The 24219-nt window shown below is 35.6% G+C and overlaps 4 protein-coding genes across 6 annotated transcripts; 3 read left to right on the forward strand and 1 right to left on the reverse strand.

Annotated features, from left to right (window-relative positions):
- Nucleotides 1-5020: 5020 nt before the first annotated feature.
- LOC147275660 (phosphatidylinositol transfer protein CSR1-like) lies at nucleotides 5021-7650 on the forward strand. Its single transcript, XM_086253976.1, has 5 exons — nucleotides 5021-5095; nucleotides 5962-6114; nucleotides 6284-6405; nucleotides 7081-7169; nucleotides 7316-7650. Exons 1-5 carry the CDS (start codon nucleotides 5021-5023, stop codon nucleotides 7381-7383), a joined length of 507 nt encoding a protein of 168 aa, XP_086110102.1. The 3' UTR covers nucleotides 7384-7650.
- Nucleotides 7651-10065: 2415 nt separating this feature from the next.
- On the forward strand, nucleotides 10066-12994 carry LOC147275661 (uncharacterized). 2 transcript variants are annotated; one of them, XM_086253868.1, is made up of 8 exons: nucleotides 10066-10169; nucleotides 10300-10401; nucleotides 10650-10714; nucleotides 11169-11272; nucleotides 11375-11439; nucleotides 11916-11970; nucleotides 12239-12640; nucleotides 12745-12781. In XM_086253868.1, the coding sequence occupies exons 1-7, from the start codon at nucleotides 10071-10073 to the stop codon at nucleotides 12397-12399; spliced, it is 651 nt and encodes a 216-aa protein (XP_086109994.1). In that variant the 5' UTR covers nucleotides 10066-10070; the 3' UTR covers nucleotides 12400-12640; nucleotides 12745-12781. The 2 variants fall into 2 exon arrangements, with proteins under 2 accessions (XP_086109994.1, XP_086109995.1); XM_086253869.1 differs by having other exon boundaries at nucleotides 10078-10164; nucleotides 12239-12994.
- Nucleotides 12995-14507: 1513 nt separating this feature from the next.
- LOC147275662 (serine/threonine-protein phosphatase BSL1-like) lies at nucleotides 14508-23200 on the forward strand. The gene is made up of 21 exons (XM_086253867.1): nucleotides 14508-14985; nucleotides 15092-15152; nucleotides 15312-15390; nucleotides 15554-15633; nucleotides 15749-15843; nucleotides 16772-16871; nucleotides 16958-17027; nucleotides 17493-17594; nucleotides 17837-17918; nucleotides 18019-18189; nucleotides 19714-19903; nucleotides 19995-20196; nucleotides 20279-20446; nucleotides 20536-20774; nucleotides 21057-21141; nucleotides 21235-21333; nucleotides 21418-21617; nucleotides 21699-21774; nucleotides 22236-22371; nucleotides 22441-22580; nucleotides 22705-23200. Exons 1-21 carry the CDS (start codon nucleotides 14778-14780, stop codon nucleotides 22786-22788), a joined length of 2667 nt encoding a protein of 888 aa, XP_086109993.1. The 5' UTR covers nucleotides 14508-14777; the 3' UTR covers nucleotides 22789-23200.
- A 110-nt stretch (nucleotides 23201-23310) lies between these two features.
- LOC147275663 (uncharacterized) lies at nucleotides 23311-24137 on the reverse strand. Of its 2 annotated transcripts, XM_086255354.1 has the most exons (3): nucleotides 24095-24137; nucleotides 23887-23957; nucleotides 23311-23737 (listed from the first exon to the last, which is right to left on the reverse strand). In XM_086255354.1, exon 3 carries the CDS (start codon nucleotides 23722-23724, stop codon nucleotides 23311-23313), a length of 414 nt encoding a protein of 137 aa, XP_086111480.1. In that variant the 5' UTR covers nucleotides 23725-23737; nucleotides 23887-23957; nucleotides 24095-24137. The 2 variants fall into 2 exon arrangements, with proteins under 2 accessions (XP_086111480.1, XP_086111481.1); XM_086255355.1 differs by lacking the exon at nucleotides 23887-23957 and having other exon boundaries at nucleotides 24095-24135.
- Between the last annotated feature and the right edge of the window lie 82 nt (nucleotides 24138-24219).

A 24219-nucleotide genomic window follows, 5' to 3' on the forward strand; every position in this document is an offset into this window, starting at 1 on the left:
GAAGTAGGTTAGAATTTCGGGTTCTAAATATTTACTCCTCAAAAGTCATAACATGAACATCATGTCTACATTAACATATTTCTGAAACTTCAGGTTCCAGATTCAAAACATGGACATGAATTTAATTTAAAACTTCCGGGTCTAAAAAATTTGAGCTTTGAACTTCATGTTCATATTTAGACTTCAAGTCCTTATTTTGTTTATGTATGTACAATGTTAGAACTTCTGGTTTTTAACAAGATTCATATATTTTGAACTTCATGCCAAAATAATTTGCTCAAAACTTCAAGGTTGAGGCTGCATTAATTAGAATTTCAAGTGCAAAATGATATCTATATTCGAAGCTTCAGGTTCGATGTTGAGGACAATAGATCCATAAAAAGAATAATGCATAGCTAATAATTAAAATAAGAAAATAAATAGAACGATGAAATTAAAGCAGGAATTGTAAAACATTGCATTAAAATAGACTATGGAAACTTTTGGTTCCAATAAAATGAATCAACAAACTTCGGGTCATGATTTTTATATAAAGATTGAGAAACTTCAGGTTCTCATTTAGTTACACGATAGGATAAAGATTGAAGAACTTCGAGTCTTTATTATATATAATAAAAACAAGAAACTTCAAGATTATGATTGATCACATGATAAGAACCAAAGAATTTAGGGTCCTCATAAAAATGGAAGAACTTTAGATCTTCGTATGATTAAATGATTAATCAAAATCAAGAAGCTTCAGGTCCTAATATAATATGTGATAATCGTCGTGTATATCATATATAAAGCAAAATCGAGTGCTTAACAATATCAAGACCTCAATGATCGAATATGTTGTATTTGCACTATCATCGAACATGTACTTCATTGCATATTGTTCCAATATTGACCAATCATCATGACACTTCAGGTTTCGATTGGATCGAGAAACTTCAGGTTTCGATTGGATCATATGATAAGGAACCTCAGACCATTATAATAATTAAGGTCAAAGAACTTCAAGTCTTTATAATGTTGAGAATAAGGAACTTCAGGCCCTAATCGCATTTATGTATGAATAATCATATATAAAGTGTATAATAATATAGAACGGGTAGTGAAATATAAACATAATTAAAATATAAATAACATTAAAATTGCATAAGAAAATTATATTATAATCAATTATGAAACTTTTGGTTCATAATATTATGATCCATAAATTGTAAGTTCATCTATTTTGATATATCCGAAACTACAGGTTCAGAATTTTGGTCCCCATTAGAACTTTGTTTCTCACATAGGTATTGGAAACTTAATACTCTTGTACGTATGAAGGAACTTCAGGTCCTTGTATGGGTTAAGGAACTTCAGATCCTTGTATGATAAGTAATAACGTATAATTATATATATATATATATCTACAACATAAAACGTCATTCATAGCACTCAAAAAATGCTATAAAAGCCATATAATAGCATTATAAAAAATGCTATGACAGCCGACGTTATAATAGATCAAACTTTTTTATAGCATTTTTGGAACGCTATTAAAGAACACATCTATTACAGCATTTTCAAACGCTATAATAGATCTACTACTATAGCGTTTCTAAAACGCTGTAACATACAAGAAATGCTATTATTGGGAAACTATAATATTTTATAATAGTGTTTTTACGTTTTTATAATATTGTGTATAATAGCATTTTTGAATGCTATTATATATATCTTTTATAGCTTTTCTTAAATGCTATTATAATCATTACTATAGCATTTTAAAACACTATCATTTTTTTCTTCCAAGCATTTAGTGAATGCTATAGTAGTTATTGTTGACATTTTTTTGTGTCTCCCAAATTATTTTTCTTTGCATTTTAATGTAAACTTGATATAAATAATATATGCAAAGACAAAAATAATTAAATTAAAAACTTTCATTATATGACCCAAAATAACTACATGGTCAAATATACAAAAGTACCAAAATATAAGCTTACATTGTTGAGCTAATGAAAAATTATACATTTTACAATAAAAAGGAATTAACATAACATTCTCTCAAAATAACTTGATAACATGTTCATCAAATGCCTAAGTCATACATGCTTCAACTAAAAACATCCCCACAAGATCAAACCTATGCATGTCCCAAATTCCTGAAAAAAGCTGCCACAATCAAACTTGAATGTCAAAACAATGAAAAAACAAACACAAAATCTCAAGTCCCTCACAATAGAAAGTAGACTCTAAATGTTAGTCTTAAATAATTGGCAAAGATTATCTTCTATATATATAAAATTAAAGCTACAAATAGCAGCCACTTTTCATTAGAAGAATCAGGACTTATACATAAATCTTCCAACTTCATATTTCACTCAATCATTCACTTTCATTATTTCATTAGCAAGTACAACTACTAACAACAATCACACTATGAATATCTTTTACAAGGGAAAAAAATGAATTTGATCAATAAGCTACTTTAGGTAGCAGTTTTGACACTCACGGTTAGTGTTTTACACTTAGAACACATCCTTCTTCTTGCCAAATTCAATATTAGATTTCCACATATTGCAAAAAAGAAATTAACAACCTCAAAAAGTAAAGAAGAAGAAAAAGAAATGGATAACATCAACTTTCAGTTTGATAATACGTGACAAACTGCAATATTATGAGCATGTAATACATTGCCTTATGTAATCAACATAGAAGCAGTAGCAAAAAGAGTGAAACTTTCCATAAATGGTAGCAACTTACACCAAACACTGCTCTTCTCATTGGACCATTGTATTTGATTTGGACATTGAATAGGCATAAAATGCCTTCAATATTATGCTAGAAATAGCATTATTTGTAGAATTTGGCCCTGACCCAAACTCTTATGAGGGCACAATCTGAAATTTGCAGACATATAAATGTGTCAAGAAATGCATACCAGATCCAGCTGCATATATAAATGCAAGCCCTTGGCCAGATAGCTTTAGTCTTAGAAATCTCTATAGTGACATTAACATGGCAATCAGATAGACAAAAGAAAACAAAAATGAACGTGCTTTGAGAAACAAATTAAAGAGACAAAATAAAAAATGATTGAGAAGCAATTCAGAAACTCCTCAATATATATCTCACCTCCGCACCAGGAATAGCATTATGTGACCTTTGATCAATTGTATTACAGACTTTAACATCATTGACAGAACAAAGGAATGCATCTGGGTACAAAAATTATAACAAATTCCCATAAAAATTCAGTTGATGAAGACAAAAATTGTTCACAGAAAACTGGGAATAGAAGCTGACATAAAACAATTACTCAGTTAAACAATGAACAATCCCAAATGGACAAGTTAGCTATACGTGGCATAAAATCTCTCCACCAAACATTGCCAAATCAATCTGTCAAAAAAGAAGAATCCATACATAAGTTATATACAACGGTTGGGATCAAAAGCTATGCAAATGTATCAAGAAAATGCCTTATTGACAGAAATTTGGCATGATTAAAATCACAAACCAGTAGAATTCTTGCAATAGAAGGTGCAGCAATTCCAACAAATCCATCACCTGGACCACTATTGTGAAAAACTATGCTACTAACTTTCTTGCCAAAAAGCCATTGCCACATGCCTACCTCATTTTCAGGAACAAAAACATTTTCTATTTCGATCGACCCAGACATAAAGCACATTGAAGCTAAAATTTATTCATCAATCAGTACACATGTAATAGCAACAACAAATACACGCTATTGATCATCAATTAGGCTCAGTAAGAAACTGTTCTATATATTTTATTGATAATAAAAGTAAGAATCACCCTTTGGTTACAACACACTTTCTACAAGACTCTTGCAACTTATTTTATTGATAAAATGGTAAAGACAAGCAGCAAAACGATTGGCATTTTGTGAACAATCTAGTTTAGAACAATATCGAACTAACAAAATTACCAGTAACATCTTTTCTTTCTTTGACCTGACTGGTAACATATTTTCATGAATCTCATTACTGGTAACATAAAAAACAGTTGTAAAATCTAAGACAAGCAACATGGCTGTGTTAACATGAGAACAATTTAGGGCAAGTAGAATCTCACTAGTGAGAACAACATTGAGCAAGAGAACACCCTAGAATCAATTTGAAAAATGAATATCAATCATAATTCACAAAAGAAACCTGGACAACCCACTTTCAAGATTGCCATGAGATGGAATTGAACAACCAACATCTTGGTGAAGTTCCTTGAACATATTAACCAGACTAGACACCCTCTGGGCCAGAGAAAGACAGACCCATAGTTGTTGAATCCCGTAGGAAAACAGAGTTCGCTTTTATCTTCTCATTGAAAACTAGCCACGGATATGGAATTTTAGTTTCCCAAGCATTGACAGAGTTCTAGGCAAACGACAAAGAACAGAAAATCAAACTGACATGTAATCAAGGGCATTACTTTATATTGATGATACATTGATGAGATGAACAAGAATGCTTACAGAGTATAGCAGCACCTGGCCATCCTCCACAGCTTTCAGCGAAAATGACTTTTCATTGTGCTGCATATCCATTTATGTCAGCCCTCAAGAAAATCATACAAGAGGAAATGAATCATATAATGCATATTGGGACAAATCAAATTTTATATATATACACACACAACAAACAGACACTGGCACAATATTTAGCCAATTGAGGACCATGTAGCCAAACTGTGCTTGATAAAGCATTTTTAATTACTTTCCTATGACTATTGTAAGTTTACTTCCCAATTTGATTAAAAAAGCCTGTATTCATCATGGCGTAAATATGATGAATACAATAGATGGAGGAGATTGACAACATCAAGAACTTAGAGAAAAAATTAGAAAATATTATAATCTAACGAAAACACGGGAAAAAAAAGCGCCATGCTTACCACAACAGAGCAAATTCCAGAATACAAGGCATAGCAAATGACTGCACGGATGAGATGCTCATCATAGCTCCATTCATTATAGGTGGTTGTGTAGGCATCAACAAGATTAGTATCTTTGACCCGGACCATGATACGAGTCCTGACCCAGGATGATAGCCTTGACCCGGTCAAAAGGGGTGGACTTGAGAGTGTTGAAGATCAAGTGAGTCAGCGGATATATGGGAATGTCACTGCCACGGCCGCCACAAATCTCACTCTCAACGAACTTATTCTTCCAATTTATATATTTATACACAATTTAGATAATAAAATTAATAACCCTAAACCCAAAACTTATTATTCCAATTTATATTTTTATATACACATTTAGATAATACAATTAATAACCTAAACCCTAAACCCTAAACTTATTCTTCCAATTTATATATTTATACACAATTTAGATAATAAAATTAATAACCTAAACCTTAAGCTTTATATAAATGAAAAAACATATATATGTTAAGTAAATTAACAAATATATATGTTTAGGGTATATACCATATATTAATGTATGTTTGTTAAATTATATATTTATATATATGTTTTAAAACCCCAAATTCCAAACCCCAAAGCCAAACCTGAAACCCCAATACACCAAACCCTAAAGTCTAATCTCGATCTCTCAGACTCAGTCTCTATTCTCTAACTATCTCAGATTCTCAGTCACTCGACTCACTCGGTCTCTCTCTCGCCCTCTCGCCAGTCGCCTCTCTGTCTCGCCCTCTCGCCACCATCTCTGAGACTCTGACTCTCTATTCTCTAATCTCGATCTCTCAGTCACTCGGTCTCTCTCGTGCAGTCGTGCCGCTCTTGGAGATTTCGCCATATCCTGTCTCGCCGCCCTTTCGCCACCATCTCGCCCCTCTGTCTCGCACTCTCGAGTCTCGCCAGTCGCCTCTCTGTCTCGCCCTCTCGCCACCATCTCTGTCTCGCCCTCTCACCACCATCTCTGTCTCGCTTACTCCCCACTGTCTGGACTCTGGTATGTATTTGGTTTTTGTTTGTTGATGCAAAAATGTGCCACAGGTGCACCATCCTGCCGAGAATGAGAAGCTCTGCGTGTTTTTGATTGAGAAGGCATTGAGTGCCCTTCCGGAAGGGAAAGGAGAAATACTTGGAATCTTCGATCTACGAGGCTTCGGTATAGAGAATACGGATTTAAAGTTCGTAACATTTTTGGTATATTTTACAAGCGAGCTGCTAATTTCCTTCAAATACTTAGTTGTAACTAGTTTTTCTCTTGTTACTTGCTAATCAAATTCTGTTTCTGTTGCTTGCAAGTTGCAACAATACAATATATCCTTGATCTGACAGTGCTCATTGTGAGTTGATTCTTTATATGTTGCAGTTTGATGTATTCTACTATTATTATCCAAAGCGATTGGGGCAAGTCCTCTTTGTGGAAGCTCCATTTATATTCAAGCCAATTTGGAAGCTTGCCAAACCCTTGTTAAAGTCCTATGCTTCGGTGGTATGTATTACCATCCTAGATGAATATTTCGTATCATATTGTTCTTTTATTATTATTATTATTATTATTATTATTATTATTATTATTATTATTAAATACCATATTGTTCAAAAGGTCTATTGTCAGTCTGAAAATGAAAATTCATACTGCATTCTGTACTTGAATGGCATTCAAATATGATATATCTTTGAGCTAAAAAACTTCTTCACCTACTTGTGTAAACTCCATACCAGAAGCATGTTTAGACTCAAATTTCATACACTTTATTTGAACTCTTCATCTTTATAGGCAGCAGAGTTTGAGTTGATCTACTACAAGTTTTTTCTGAATGTGGCCTGTCATTTAAGTTTTGAAAGCCATTAAGTCTCTATTGTAAATCTGATGCAGGCTCACTACCATAAACTATATAAGTGCTGACCTTCATGCGCTAAAGCTATTTGAGCTATACTTTGGTATTAATTTCTGTTATACGCTGATAGGCTATGGTCAACCATAATTTTTCCCTTTCATTTCTGAGATTTATATGGCATTGCTTTGCTATCACCTAGGCAGATAACAACTTGATGTAAAACCTGAAATTTGTGAATGTGCGATTTTATTGTTTGATGTTGTTTTCTGTCTACTTCCATTTCATATTAAGAAGTTGTCTTTTGAAGGTGAGGTTTTGCTCTTTGGAGACTGTCAGGAAGGAATATTTTACAGAAGCAACAGTACCAGCCAAATTTAGAGACTGAGAGATGTTACTCTCTTCACATGACTTCAGGTACTGAAGTTTGTTTTTTTTTTAATGTAAAATGGCCTTTGTCTTGTGGGAGTAGAATATATTTGTTTTTAGCTTCATAATTTTTGTGGTTATAGAAACTATTACTCACTAATTTTGCAAATTTTCTAACTCACTAATTTTTCTAGGGATGAAGCAAAACACTGAAACTTTAACTTGGTTAAATGAAGCAGGGATTTCCAGTGAACTCGGTTAGAGAACCATGGTATTTCAAAGGCTGATTGGGGTTTGACAGGTCCAAGCTGTTGCTAATTTCTTGGGCAACTGGGCTTGGCCCTACAGAGAAACTCACTACATATCAAACACGAAGATATAACAAGAAGAGAGACTACCCTTCCACTCCCCCATTTTTCAATATAATTTGAACAGATTTTGCAGTTTAAAAGTTCGCTCAGTGAGAGAATCAGAGACATCTACTGTTCATCCACATTACTATTATTACTTTCTTTTTTTTTATGTTACCAACATGTAAGATTTTTTGGTGGCAATCCGAAAATATATATATTCATATTCTTTTAGATCTTCTCATGTTCTCTCGGATCCTACCAAACAAACAGGCTAAAGGAGTTCTAACTTCTAAGTAACAGGTCTGCAACTCTGCAAGTTTGATATGTATTATGTTAAGCAAGTTTGAATTGAATCTATTGATACTAGCAGGTTTGTATTAATATATTCATCAGGTTTGTATTAATAATTACTGCTAGCAGGTTTGTATCATACTGCAGTGCTATGTAAATATGTAATGGTTATTTGATATGCACTATGTTCAGGGGAGAAAAAAAAGTGGACATTGAGGCGGGGATTCGGGGCGGGTTCGGGGAAGCCATTCCCCGGCGGGGTCGGGGACGGGGAATCCCCGTTTACATAATCGGGGATTTGGGGCGGGTTCGGGGATTCAAATAATTTCGGGGGCGGGGGATGGGGGTGGCACCCCCGGCCCCGACCCGCCCCGTTGCCATCCCTACTCATGTCCTTCCTTTTCCCATGAATCTTCATAGAATTAAATGATTGCCTCATTATATATATATATATATATATTTTATTCTCTGAAAGAATCTCTGGATCTCATGTCCTTCCTTTTCCCATGAAGATTCATGAAATTCTATTTGACTTACCATCTTGTGTTCTTCCATATGTGTTAATAAACTCAAGTACCGCAGAAAAGTTCCGTAAAAAAAAATAGTGGTTTTATGCAAGCAGTAACTTATCTCCCGGACTGATAAAAATTGGATACAAGATACAAGCACTGGTCATCTTTCTTAGGCAAAACTTCCAGTAATACAAATCCCCAAATTCACGTACATAGCGCAACATGTATAGGAAATATAGAAGACATGGGGATAACTAGAAGTTCCAGGGGAAAACTAAATAAATAGCCGTTACGCAACCAAAAAATGTATATTTTAAGACAAGTGTCAGACAAATTGGCAACAATTTGGAATTACAAGTAGTCCAGTGTTCAATTTTGATTCCACGACATCAAACTACCAGTGAAACACTCGCTATGAGCACTAAAAGGAAAATGCAAAAACACCCCTGATTTTGAAATGAGAAAAAGAATCGAGAATGACATGAACAGTGATGGAAATGCCATATGTTAGAATAGTCTTTTTCTTAGCTAGTCTTTTTCCCATATGGTTTTGGCTAGTAAGGTTTTTTATGAGGCAACTGTCATATTCAATGGACATCCAAGGGGGAGTGTTGTAAATATCATTAATTATGTGGCTGTCCATTATCATGTTTAATATTTATCTCATGTTTTATCTAGAGCAATTGTATAGATAATTAAGAGGAGTTCAATTCATTTTAAAATAGGAGACCTTAAAGGTTTATCCCAGGTCATTCAAGAGCCTATAAATAGAGGCCTTATGTGAATGAGAAAGAATCTCTGATTCCTCCCTAATTCTCTCCTTAAGGGTTTATCCTAGGTCATCCAAGAGCCTATAAATAGAGGCCTTATGTGAATGATAAAGAATCTCTTATTCCTCCCTAACTCTCTCTTATGTTCTCTTTACATTTCTCTTTATTTTATAACACGTTATCAGCACGATAGTCTCTATTATGTTTTACTTTCTTATAAACTCTTCTAGATTTAAGAGTCATATGGTGCAACCTTGTTGTTTTGACCAATGCTCTTGATCTTAGAGTTCTTCTATTTGGTTGTGTTTATTTTATACATGTGTTCAATTTATGTTGCAATATTTAAATTCAATTACTCAAAACCACGATGATAAGCACAACTTGAATGGTGTATATTACAACCATAAATTATCAATGTGCGATGTGGTTATCAAATTTATATTCTCTGATAAGGTATACTTGATTTTGATTCCGTCAATTTATTATGGGTTTTCTACCTTGAATTTCATAATACAAATCCTCTAGGATATTGACATATGGCTATATAACAAATTATTTTTAGGCCAATACGTTATGCTTTTCCTTCTTTAAGGTCGATATTTGGTCCAATTTCCTTTTCTGCATATTTTTATTTATTATATAGTAACAGAAAAACATTATTTACCAATCCATTTGACACCCACGAGTGTTCAAACACACCCATTATGATCGGTTTGTACGTCGATCCTTCCCTTTAGTTTTTTGGGGTTATTTTTGGCATTACTGTAAATGGTGTATGCTTAATGTAAAAATGAAGTTCATTGCAAGATTTGCATATCCCCCATGCTTCATCTTGTTTAAAGTTTAATTCTCCCCGACTATGTATGTTTATTTCACAACTCCAGAATTCAATGGACTTCACCCAGGCTTGTCTTGCTTTTTCCACTTTGTGCCTACACCATGAGGGACCCTTGTATTTCCTTGTGCATTGAGCCTTTAGTAACAGTTGAACTGATTAATGACTGTTTTTGTAGCTATGTTCCCATGTTTGGAGAAACTGAATATGATCCAACCCGACAATTTTGTTCAATTCCTATAGAGGAACAGCTTGATGCTCTTGGGAGAGCTGTTGATTCTGGTAAGGTTAGTTTCATGCCGTTGCTTTTCCCCCCACTTTTTTGATAAGTTGTTTAGCTTGATTGGCTTTTGCCTTTGTTTGCAATGTTTTAAGAACAAGGAATGTGAATGCGATTGGACAATTTTTGTTTTGTAGATCAGATACGTTGGTCTCAGTAATGAAACACCATATGGTGTGATGAAGTTTGTTCAGGTAGCTGAAAGGGGCACTTGCCATCAAAAGATTGTATCTGTGCAGGTTGTTTGGCTCATTCTAATCTAGAACACTGAGGCTTGCTGTTCTCTGTGCTCCCCTCTCTCTCTCTCTCTCTCTCTCTCTCTCTCTCTCTCTCTCTCTCTCTCTCTCTCTCTCTCACACACACACACACACACACACACACACACACACACACACACACACACACACACACACATGCACGCACAAACTGATTCAATTGGTCACTGTATTGATTCTGGAACTAATGCAACTTATTGCTTATTTGATAGAACTCATACAGCTTGCTCTGCCGAACTTTTGATTCTGGATTGGCTGAATGCTGTCATCATGAGAGGTATTCAAAGTGTTGGTTTTAAGTAAAATTGGTAATTAAACTATTCATAATGTATGAAATGATAAGGACAATTTGGTTCTTATAAATGTCAATTTCTTAATAAAGTTGAAGTAAGTAAAAAGTTTAGCTTCCTTAAATGGTTGGATTTCCTTTTTTCCCTTGGTGCTGAAGTGGGTTAGAATGATGAAGTCATATGGTTGTGTTCTATAGCAACTGAGATTCATGGCAGCTAACTTAAACTTAATAGATACAATGATAATTTGATTCCATTTTCACTTGTCCTGTAATTGCACCTGATCAAAATTATTACAAAAAGGAGCTTTATTAGTCTGAGTTCCTGAGCCCAGTTATGTTGGGTGGTAAACTGATCAATTCAATTCTACATTGAAATATTATTGCCACTTTTACTTCTTTTTTAATCATGACTTGTTTGTTGGGCCATTGGATGTTTTAGGATCAACTTATTAGCCTACAGCCCCCTTGCAATGGGTATACTCACTGGGAAGTATTTTTTGCCTGATGGGTGTCCAGCAGATGCTCGGTTGAATCATTTTAGAGGTCAATTCTCAAATTGTTTATCTAATCTTTTCAAATGTAGGAATTTTCTGCAGTCTAGATGGCGATCTTGTCTTAATTAGACTGTTATTTTTTCTTTCACAGGGAAATATTCAGAAGGGGAATCTAGATACAACCTGTCCAATCACATCATAAGAGCAGCATCCATGGTATTCTTCTGTTTTTCACAATAGGCCTCTTGAAAGATTAATAAATCCATGGTTTTGTAGAACATTCAATTCAAGTTAAAGAAAATGCATTTTAAAAACTCTGATAAATCTGGTTGAGAAGAACATGGTAGTTGTACCTTTTTCACTGAATTTGTTTCAATCCCATTTTACTTCATATGTTATGATGCCCAGGAATTTTATAAAGGCAATATATTATTTTTGTTTATGTGTATGCATATTTGGATACACTCATACTGCGTGTGTGGTTGAGTGGGTGTCTGGGTGTTCAACCTGTGTTTGTGCATGTGTGCCTGTAGTTCTGTCCTTGTTCATAATGGAAAATCTTGGGCTACAAAAGCTGATGATTAACTAATTGGTCATTTCCAAATATCCTTTTTACTGCATCTTCAATTTCTCATATATTGCCCTTCGCATGCTGACTTCACTAATCTGCTTTTATTTCCTTATGTTCACAGGAATACATTGATATTGCAGAAAAGTACAGTCTTCATCCAGTATCTCTTGCAATAGGTTTGATACCTCTCTCTCTCTCTCTCTCTCTCTCTCTCTCTCTCTGGCTTCTCCATGTTCTAGTACAGTAATCATGGATGCAAAAGTATTTCTTCTAGAAAAGCATCATTGCAGGCTGTCAAATGATGGATTCAGATTGGACTTCCGTTAATTGCTTGAGCTAATACAACTATGTTCATAGGTGGCGTTTGTTCATTTAATACATTTATACTTGTCAACTTTGTACTCAATAGTTATGTCTTGTGCATTTTGATTTGTGATGTGGCAGCCTTTGTTTTGAGTCACCCTCTAGTTGCAAGTGTTGTTTTCGGAGCAACCAAGTCATGGCAGCTTCAGGAGGTTGTAGCTGCATGCAAGGTTGAGCTCACACCTGAAGTAATTTTGGAAATCAACAAGATTCATGAAAGGTTTCCCAACCCATGCCCCTGATCAAAATTCATGCTTTTCACTTTCTTCCTCATTTTGTCAGAATAGCTGAAATGGATTCACATCTCATCTCTGGTATATATTATCCGTAAAATTCATTGCATTGATAGTTAATGATGTTTTGATGACATTGGTCTAGAAAAGTTCCTGAAAACCTGTAGAGACTGTCTCTTGGTCTTCCATAACGAGTTTTGGAACAAGCTCTGGTGGACCTACGAGATAAGCATGTGCAAGTGTTGTACAGGTATAACAACAGTGAAATTATGGGGTGTCTTGCATATATTTTTAGCAGAAAGTATGTATTGACGATTATGATGGTGATATGTGTGCCATATGCTACCCTTTCAGTTGGCATATTTGGGCCCAAGTGGATCCGGGTCCGGGCATAAACTATATAAAATTATAGGATACATTGAAAGTGACAAGATTTTGGATATCCTCGAATTATTGTCTACACTAGATAGGATATGATGGTGTTCTACATTCTTTTTGCTTAATTCCCTTAATTTGTGGCCACTGGGTCTGTGACCGTATTCTTTTCTGGCAGTGAGAAAAATGTGTAGTTTGGTCATTTCAGAATGTTGAATAAGAACCAGGCATGAGATAACAGTCAAGAAAGACTTGGTGAAGTCCATGTTACACGTATGTATGGAGGGGTATGGACAAACCATTCTTTGAAAATAAACAAATGAATGGTTGAAAAGAATAGAAAATCACACTTTGGCCTTTCTAGAAGAAGACCAGTTGCCGATGTGTTCCTAAATTTGGCTTAATTTTACTTATTACTTCTTTTCCACGTAGGACAGTATCCAGAATCACGGGGTTGCCGTTTTTGTTGCGCACCCTTTTATAAGTGTGTAAATTCCAAAATTTTGAGTCATTATTTATGTTACAAACTTACAATGGAGGTCAAATGGGTGTGAGATTTGAACTCTAGCATTAAAGTCTTGGTTTTTTATCAAACTCACAAGTTATCATCGTATTTTAAGTTTAGGATCAGAATTCTCTGTCATGTTTTAATCTTGATCTTTTAAGCTTTAATCTTGATCATTAAAGAGAGAGAAAGAAGAAAAATTTAAAAAATAACTGTAATTGAAAAAAGGCTTGATTTTTAGAAACCTTATTCTTTTTGTCCTATAAGACAATTTCTCTTTTGTAAGAATCCCATCTTATTCGTTGGTAAGAAGGAGACCCAAAAGTTAATTAATACAGTTATAAAACAAAAAAATAACTTTATTTTTATTTTTTTATATTTTATAAGTTTATTTTTGGCTTGTATAATTTACCAAATCATAGTAGATCTTGGCTAAAAAAAGACTCATTGTTTGTTCCAGACCTAAAAGCACTTCTTTTTTTGTGCCAATGTATTTTTGTGAAAAAAGGCACTTTATTCATAAAAATATATGTTATCTTTTTTTTGGGTAAAAATATTCCGTACATTTTATTTTGGTAAGAATGTTGTGTATTTTCTTTTTCCTTTTGTAAGAATGTCGCGTATTTTTTGGTAAGAATGTTGCGTAGTTTTGATCCACTGTAGTACAACATTGAACATACGTTGACTTTGTCTATTTATAGTCTGTACTCTGTAGGCTTCAGAGTTGTCACCGGACTCACCACATCTCACAGACAAAACAAACAGTTAAAAAGACCCAAACGAGTCTGAGAAACCCCCAAAAGTAATCGCCAATTCTTTAAAAAATAAATTAACAAAAAGCCACCAAAAATTATAAATTTTACTTAAAAAATCATATGAAAGATTTTTTTTTTTTTTTAAGTTATTAAGAGTGACTTAAAAGTAAACTTTTTTCTTACGATGTATATAATTATAACATAGTTATTTTATTATAATACAATATATAAATAGTTATATTTTATTTTTGTTATGATACAATATATAACTTTTTTTATAGAGTTATATTTTATAATTTCATAAAATTATACAATAATTCTATAAATTCTAAAAATTATATCATAAACTCTAAACTCTCAAAATAATTCAAAAACTTAAGATAGGGTTAAGTTTATTAACAAAGAACTCTTATTCAAATAATGAATTAATTAAAAAACATGCCATAAAAGAAAGCAGAAAAAGAAATTAAGAGGGTCCGGAGGCGAAGGCCGGGCCCCAGCAGCACCACAACCTCAGCCAACAGCCAACAGCGAGCGAGCGAGCGATCATTCACTCGTCAATCAAGGTCGCCGGCTTTTCATTTTCTTATTTTTTTTTCTCTAATTAATTAATCAGATTCTTCTAAAGTAGTGAGTAAAAGAAGAAGATTCAGCAGCACTTAGATCAAATCGACGATACCTTGCTGGTTGCTGCTGCTCGGGTTTTGGCTTGGGTCTGGGTTTGGGTTTGGTTCTGGGTTTGGGTTGGTCCGATGGGTTCGGCGAAGCCATGGCTGTACCCGGCTCCTACCTATCGTACCCTCGAGACCTATTGGGATACCGACGACGACGCCCCTGGCCCACGCTGCGGTCACACCCTCACCGCCGTCGCCGCCACTAAGACTCATGGCCCTCGCCTCATCCTCTTCGGCGGTGCCACCGCCATCGAAGGCGGCGCCGGTTCCTCCGCCCCTGGAATCAGTACTCCCTCCTATTCTCTCTCTCTCTCTCTCTCTCTCAACTTGTTTTACTCGAATCTTGATTTTAGTTCATTTGAATTTTGAAATTTGCTTCATTGTGAATGTAGGGTTAGCGGGTGTGACCAATTCGGTTCATTCCTACGATGTTCTCACCAGGAAGTGGACTAGGTACTTACTAATTGTGAATTATATTTCTCTTTTCTCTCCCTTTTTTTTTTCTCCTTCTTTTAGAAGAAAGTTTCTCACTTTTTCAACTTTTTGGAATTGAAATTATTGAATTGGGATCCTACTGATTGTTCATCTGCTTTGAGTGTTCTAATTTTGCAGAATGAGGCCTGCTGGTGACCCACCTTCTCCGAGGGCGGCGCATGCAGCAGCTGCAGTGGGCACTATGGTTGTTTTTCAGGTGATTTAAGCAATAATAAGCCTTTAGGAATGATTGTAAATTTGTAGGTTTTCTTTTTACTTGGTTTTTGGTACTTTGGAAGTTTAAATAATAACTTTTTTTTTACTGGGTTTATTGAGTGAGTGTTTAGCCTAATATTGGTGGATTCATGCTCTATGACTAGGGTGGCATTGGTCCTGCTGGACATTCCACAGATGATCTCTACGTGCTTGACTTGACCAATGATAAATTTAAGTGGCACAGGTGTGCATAAGTGACCTAAACTGAGCTTCTTCTCCTTCAAGGTTTATTGATTATTGTTTAAAATTCTGGTACGAATCATCTTTATTTAATTTAATTTAATTTTTTTTTTTTGTAGAGTGGTTGTACAAGGACAAGGATCTGGGCCTCGCTATGGCCATGTAATGGACTTAGTTGCTCAAAGATATCTTGTTACTGTCAGTGGAAATGATGGTGAGTGTATTCACTAAAGCTTAAGTCATCGTTATCTGTACATTTAAGTGTTGTCAAATGCAATGCTTTTTTAGGTGTAATTTTGAAGTAGCAGATGGTGAAAAATATTTCATATAGCTGATTCTAGGCTTTTAGCATGTCATGGCCAGACTTTTGTTTTTATTTGAACTGGATAAACAAACAATTCTAATGCATGGGAAGTATAGGATGAAAATCAATCTCTGAATTGGAAATAAACCAGCTCTACGGAATATCTAATTTGGAAAATATGAGAAATAGAAAAGAGTGCTACTATATGCACACCCCTCTGGAAAAGATCTATTAGCCAAGATCTCTGTTTATCTTTCTCTTTTGCACCCCCCTTGCCGGACAGGAAGGGAGGCCGGCGGCCTTGCTGGCCTCCAGGTCGGAAGTTTCTGACCTCCGATCTGGGATCTGGCAAGTTCACCGACCTTCATCCCTCGTCCGGAAAAGGGTGTGCGAAAGAGAAAGAGAAAGAAAGAGGGGAGATAGAGAGAGGAGTCTGCCAACCGCTGGCGACGAGGGTGGTGTCAGGGTGGCAGGAGCAGGGGGGGACTGGGTCGGGGTCTTGGGTGATTTGTTGTTTTTTCTTTTTTTGTTTTTTTTTTTGTTTTCTTTAAATAAACAGATTGATAGGGAGGGGTGTGTAGTGAGAGGAAAGAGGGTGTGCATATAGCAGCCCTCAAGGAAAAAGGTTTCATGTAGAATTCTGTTTGTTTTGTTTCTACCTCCCTTGGTAGATAGGTATATTTATGGGTGCACTTTTACCTAATGTGTAGGATCTGTCTTTACTTTTATGCTTATACATCACCTGGTCAAAAATGTTATTGGTAGTTTTCATGGTGAGAATGTATGGTTTTACGTGTGATGGTAACTTTCATCGTTGTTTAATTCCTTTTTCTTAAAGGAAAAAGAGTGCTTTCTGATGCCTGGGCTCTGGATACTGCTCAGAAACCTTATGCATGGGCTAGGCTGAATCCAGAAGGTGATAGGCCTTCTGCTAGAATGTGAGTAATATTTATATTTTGAAAATTGAAATATTATGAAAGATGCCTACGTTTTAAATATTTCACAAACCAACCTTATTTTGCAGGTATGCAACAGCCAGTGCCCGCTCAGATGGCATGTTTTTGCTTTGTGGTGGAAGAGATATTTCTGGGGCGGTATGTGGAATCATTTCTTGCAAGATAAAGTAATCAATTCTTAAATCCTATGTTTCCATAAAAAGATTTAAATCATATGCGAAACATGGAGCATAAAGTGATTTAGGATTGAATAGGAAACTTAGGGGGGAACTATTAGGAATCTTTCGCATTCATGACCTGGAAGATCATCAATATTTTCATTGAAGTTTTGGAAAGGCTTTCTTAATTACATCCTAACTAGTTCTAGCACTTTCCAAGTGTCTTAAAGATGTCTCTTTTAATTGCAGAGGTTTTGTTTCTCTCAAAAGTAGATTTTCCCTGTAACCGTGGATATAGTTCTTCTATTTTTCTTTAATAAATTCGCTTTCTTTATCTGAAGTTAGTGATAGAAATATGTGGGTATTTCTTATGTCAATTTATACTTGAGGTCTTTTGAGCTAAATAGGTTATCTGATTTGTTTGCTCCTATCTATGCTCCCACAGCCACTAGCAGATGCTTATGGACTGCTCATGCATAGGAATGGTCAGTGGGAGTGGACCCTTGCACCTGGAGTGTCCCCTTCACCAAGGTATCAACATGCTGCGGTAAGTGATAATATATAAACCAGGAATATACAGTTACTCATTTGTATGTTGCAGGATCATTTGGTATGTGTTTTTAAAGTGTAGGACTTATATGATTGAATATTTATTCAAGTGAAGAAATCATATATTGTTCTTGGTATGAATGCATTTTGCATTTTGTAAATAACGGCCTGCCTGTCTTTGGATTAGCTTTATCGTATTGTGCCTTTTTTTATCACTGAATTGACATTGTTTTCTCTCAGGTTTTTGTTGGTGCAAGATTACATGTTACAGGAGGTGCTCTTAGGGGAGGGCGTGGTGTAGAAGGTGAAGCAGCTATTGCAGGTAATCTTTTGGTTGTAGATTACGTTACTATGAATAATATTGTAATTTCAGTAAGTTTTCTTAATATATTTTCTTCTATGTTTTTTTCCTTATTTGATAGTGTTGGACACTGCTGCTGGAGTTTGGTTAGATAGAAATGGGCTCGTGACTTCCTCACGCACAAGCAAGGGACAGAATGACTATGATCCTCCATTGGAGCTTATGCGTCGTTGTCGCCATGCAGCTGCATCTCTTGGTGTTCGTATATATATTTATGGTGGTCTTAAGGGAGGTAAAGACTTTATAACATAATTGAATATTGAATAATGTAATTTCAGAACAGATAGTATTTTTATTAGATAATGAAGAGTGAACATAGTGATTTTTGGTTGTTAAGAAGGAAGCCAAAGTGTTAATTACAAGAGTAGACTTAAACATTCTGGCCCATTTGTTTGGCAAGAATGTTAAGAGTAGGAATAGGGATTCAACTCTTTTTCCATTCCATCCCAGAATGGAATAGTATTAACATTTACATTTTAGTGTTTGGAACAACTAAGTAATTAAGATTAGATAGTGATCGGAATTGACTAAAAACTTTAATATTTTTCCAATCATAACCTTTTTAATAAATAAAAACACCCATCATCATTGCTTTCTCCAACACTGCCACAACAATCCACCACCTCCTCCTCTATTATAATTTTTTACCATTTTCATCTCATTTTAATAGCATTGATTCGTCACCATAATTCCACAAATTTCCAAGATCCCCAATTTTTAATATAAACAAAAAAAAAATCGATTAATTGCTAAATGAAAGAAACGGCGTAGAAACGAGACATCAAGCCATCAAGTTTGTGTAAATACTTCATTTATTTATTTTTTTTAAATCCTTCTTATTGAGAAATGAGACGGCCCATTAAAACCCCTTATATTTATAGTCATAAGCCCACCAAAAGAGGATGACAGAAAGATCCAGTATAATAAGGAAAACTCTAGAAACCCACAATTTATTGTGCTGGAGATGAAAGAATCTAAATCAATTTTTCAGATCTCGGTGATATCTGTTGATGGAGGAAGAAGCCTTTTGGTTTGCAACAAAGGAAGGGAGAAAGGGGTTCAATGTAGGAGGCAGCACTAGCGGAGCTTATTTTGGTTTCAGATCTTCCAGAGGATTTTAGAATAATTAACTTCATCTTCTTCCCCAACAGAATATAGATATTTACATAGATTAGATCAGATGCAGAGTGAAGCAAGTCATTTACTAATGGCTCTGCACTAGACTCTGATAATGAAGGTTTCCATTTTTTCTATTTTAATTTGTAGAGTTATTGAATTTTAAAGGAGTATTTGTTGTAATTTTCCATTCCATATGTTCAATGGAATAGAATTACAGCCTCTCCATCGGTATTTCAATTCAGACCATTGAATGGAATTGATTCCTTACTTCCGTTTCTTTTCCGGTCAATAAAAATTAACCAAAGGTTCCAGTTTGGCAGAATGGGAATTTAATTCCCATTCCTAAATTGAAATTCGGTTAAACAAACACGGCCTCTGTTTATTATCGTCTGGTGGATTTCCTCTCTAATTATCGCAAGATTCTTGACTTGTCGGATTTAAAGCCTTGGTATCATGGAAATTCAAGGGGCTATCTCAAAAAAAAAAAAAAAAAAAAAACATTTTATAAAAATGAATTTTGCATATGGTATGTAGGTATAGTTCTAATAATTCCCCTGTTTTTGTATATGCCAAATTATGTGGTTTTGTATATACTATACCATGTTGTAATATATTATTTATTCATCTTCTTGTACAGACATCCTGCTAGATGATTTCCTGGTTGCAGAAAATTCATCATTTCAGTCTGAAATTAATTCGCCTGTTTTAACATCTGAGAGATCCCCAGCTTTGACAAGTCCCAGAATGTATCACCCTAACACAATTTCTTTTGGAACATCACCATCTTCGGATGGTGAGCCTGAGAGTCCCTCATCTAGTGGCTTGAGGTATTATTTCATATCCTCTTTTCCATCTCTCCCAAGTACTTTGACTGAGCCACATACTCATAGTTTATGCAATACACATTCATTTTGGCAGCATGGACAAAAATTCTATGGAGAAACTACGGGAAGCTTCTGCTGCCGAAGCTGAGGCAGCTAGTGCTGTTTGGCATGCTGTGCAGTCAACATCTGCTGCTCCTGCTGAAGAAACATCTGTCTCGGATGATAACTCACAAGTTGCAGAAACAGTATCTGATGGTAGTGACAATGAGGCAGATGTTCGCCTTCATCCCAGAGCTGTATGTCCTTTGCATCGATGCCCAATCAAGGGATTTTTTTGTCCTCTTTATATGGCATAATTATAATTTTCTGTTGTTGCAGGTCGTCGTTGCCAAAGAGGCTGTAGGTAACCTGGGTGGGATGGTAAGACAGTTGTCTTTGGATCAATTTGAAAATGAGAGCAGACGAATGATTCCGGTGAATAATGACTTACCATATCCTAACAAAAAGTTCACCAGGCAGAAGTCTCCGCAGGGCCTACATAAAAGGGCAAGCATCAGTTAACATTTGATTTTCTGTTTCTTTCTACGTTTTATTTCTTACTTGAAGGTTGTTTGTTGTCTTTTGTTTCCTTGCAGGTTATATCTGCATTGCTGAGGCCTCGGAACTGGAAAGCTCCTGTCAATAGGAAGTTTTTCCTGGATTCTTATGAAGTGGGAGAACTTTGTTATGCTGCTGAGCAGATCTTTATGCAGGAGCCAACAGTTCTTCAGCTGAAAGCTCCAATTAAAGTATTTGGTGATCTTCATGGACAGTTTGGTGATTTAATGCGCTTATTTGATGAATATGGATTTCCATCCCCTGCAGGAGACATAACGTAAGTTGAGCATTTTCTCTCATGCCATATCTGTCATTATACTCGTGGAAAGAATTTGTTTTGAACCAGAATTGTGTCTCTCTAAGTTATATTCAAGAATCAATAGTCTAAATTCTTGTTCAAATAAAAATAAAATTTACTTGAATTCTTCTAGTCTTAGATCACAAAAAATTTCTAGTTCATGTTGAAGTGAGTTTTGTTAGAAGGGCTGATACTACCCTTCTATATATAAATTATGAAACTACAAACAAGACTTGTTCAGCTAGTCTATTAATGTTACAGGTATATTGACTACTTGTTTTTGGGGGATTATGTTGATCGAGGACAGCACAGCTTGGAGACCATAACTTTGCTCCTTGCACTTAAGGCAAACTTCTGCTTTTAAGTAATCTAATTGATATATAGTTGTATTCTATCACTTCTTATATTTGACTGTATAATGCCGTGATTGATTCTGCAGATTGAGTATCCTGAGAATGTTCACTTAATACGTGGGAATCATGAGGCTGCTGATATCAATGCTCTTTTTGGTTTTCGTATTGAATGCATTGAGAGAATGGTACGCATAATTATGCAGTCATGATACAGTCTTTGCTCTGAAATTTCAGAATATTAAATGCGCTAGTAACTTATGTGCATGTAGGGAGAGAATGACGGAATATGGGCATGGACACGGTTCAATCAACTTTTCAACTACCTCCCACTTGCTGCACTAATTGAAAAGAAAATTATCTGTATGCATGGTGGCATTGGGAGATCTATAAATTCTGTAGAACAGATAGAGAAGCTTGAAAGACCCATTACGATGGATGCCGGGTCTATAATTTTAATGGATCTTCTGTGGTAAGCTCTTGCTCAATTCATGTGTCTATTTGCTATTAATAGTTGTTTATGTTTGTGGTCTTATAAAATCTATGTACACAGGTCTGATCCTACAGAAAACGATAGTGTAGAGGGCTTGAGACCAAATGCTAGAGGGCCTGGTCTTGTCACTTTTGGGGTACGCACTTCCAGGCCTTTTTTTCTCTCATATTTCTACATGTACATTGCTTTTAACGTGCAATTTGTTTCCCCTTTCTGGTGATGTTGGTGCATAGAAGTATTTGTTTAGGGGTTTAGAGTGGGAGCCACTTATCAAATAAAAAAATAAAAAAAAAAGTAGGAGCCACTGGTCTGATGTTAAATGTATGACAAATTGACAATTGACATACATTAGTAAACATGGGTATAGATTTACTAAAAGTGTTCTTTAAGATCTAACACATTCTACTTTTGAATGGTATGAGAGCTGATACCTTATCAATATTAATGTAGTTTGGCACATTATATTTGAATGGTATGAGAGCTGATAGTGTTCTTGTTCGTCTGATGACTCACTCATAGGGCCACTGCTTTCATGTGCTTACTTTTAGGATAGGCATACGTGTCCACCCTAACAATATATATTCTTGTTACTTGCAGCCTGATCGTGTCACAGAATTTTGTAAGAGAAACAAATTACAGCTCATTATAAGGGCTCATGAATGTGTCATGGACGGGTTTGAACGATTTGCCCAGGGACAGTTGATCACTCTTTTTTCTGCTACTAACTATTGTGGTAAGCAAAATCTTTGTCAGTTTCTTTCCATGTCTGGTGCTTGCAGTCTCATATTGCCTTTTCATTTAGGGACGGCAAACAATGCTGGTGCTATACTGGTTGTTGGCAGAGGGTTGGTTGTGGTTCCAAAATTAATACATCCTTTGCCACCTCCTCTTCAGTCACCAGAGACATCTCCTGAACGGGTCACAGATGACACATGGATGCAGGTAAGCCATTGCATCTATAATGTTGATAATACATAATATGCCTTTATATCAGATTATTGTTTAATGTTAACAGAGAATTTGTCTGCTCTCTTTCATACCGTCGTATCTTTCTGGTGTCTTGTAGGAGCTAAACATTCAGAGGCCACCAACTCCTACTCGTGGTCGACCACAGCCTGATCTTGATAGGAACTCACTTGCATATATATAGCTGACAGATTGTGGATTATAAATTTGTGAATGTGACAATCCACATTTCTCTGGAGGCTTGATCCTTTCCCATTTCTCACATTGTGGATTGCCTTTCTCATAGTAGCATGGGCTTGCCGTATTTGGAAGTTAAGAGTTGCAGAAGCTGAAGGCCTTGTCTAGTGTATACAGCCTGAGAATGCTAGAAATTTAGATGGTAGCTACTGAATAATCTTCATTCCTCATAAGTGAGTTTGTAATATATGTACAACAACATAGTCTGCGGAAGAGATGTAGAAGTTTTTATGCTTCATAGAGATAACTTATAGGGGAGGGAAATTGGTTGTTTAGTTTTACAGTAATGTAATATATACAATAACATTTAATTCTTTTAAAGTATTTTATTCACAATGAAGAGGCAAGTTTAAGAACAAGTTTGGATTTGCAAGACAAGTTTATGAACAGGTTTAGAAAAAAAAAAAAAAAAAACTTTAAATCAGTATTGTTTTAGCAAGACAAATTTTATGAAGGAACAAGACTACAATCAATACTTGGGTGGAAAGACACGTGAACGAGGTGAAATCACAGCCTCTTTGATGTACTTCTTAGAATTATTTGGGTCAGGAACCCAGTGAATCTCACTCATGTTGGGTGTCTCTACATATGCCATAGTAAATTCTCCCACCTTCTCTATTTTCCCTCTCTTGCCAGCCCTGAGTACAAGACTTTTCCTGTTGTAAGAGAAGATGCCATTAGCCAGGTGTATGATGTCGCCGGGCTCGAATGCATCACACTCGTCTCCCCACAGCTGGAAGTGAACTGCCGCCGTCTCATCCGCCATAAGTGCCAAGCATGTCTTGTTTTGGCCTTCTGCTGTCTTCCTGCCTTTGTCCAAAGGTATGAACCTTGTGTCTATGTTGTTCTGTGCTGCAGGCACTATGTCTTTGAGTGGCACCATCTTTGCTTTGTTTCTGCAAAAACCCACAAAACTTATTTCTTGTTTTGTTTGGACTAAACTTTATTCAAAGAAACAATGGAATTGCAAACCCGTTCAATCAATGAAACAAAATTTTATAAGGACAAGCATATATTAATAACCATACAGATAAAAATGCAATACCCATTAATCTATAGTACACAATTCAGTCATTTCGTCGAGCATTTCATGTGCACCTTGCCGTAACAAAGTACCTCAGTAATCAGACCAAAACAAATAAGTAACTCAATAATGCTTCGGATTGATGGGTTAGGAAAGTGGAAGACTGAACCGTGAAAAGCAGACCAAAACAAGAAAGTTTCTCAATAATCAGACCAAAACAAATAAGTACCTCAATAATGCTATGGTCTCCTGACTTAACAGACGACACTGTTTTCCTTGTCGTTTGCTGCTTACGTGAAAATCTGGGGTCTTCGTCTGTGTGGATCCGGAGAACTAAATAAAATCAACTTTAAG

The sequence above is a fragment of the Dryas octopetala genome, chromosome 8 (genome assembly GCF_963921425.1).
Source record: "Dryas octopetala chromosome 8, drDryOcto1.1, whole genome shotgun sequence".
NCBI classification, from domain to species: domain Eukaryota; kingdom Viridiplantae; phylum Streptophyta; class Magnoliopsida; order Rosales; family Rosaceae; genus Dryas; species Dryas octopetala.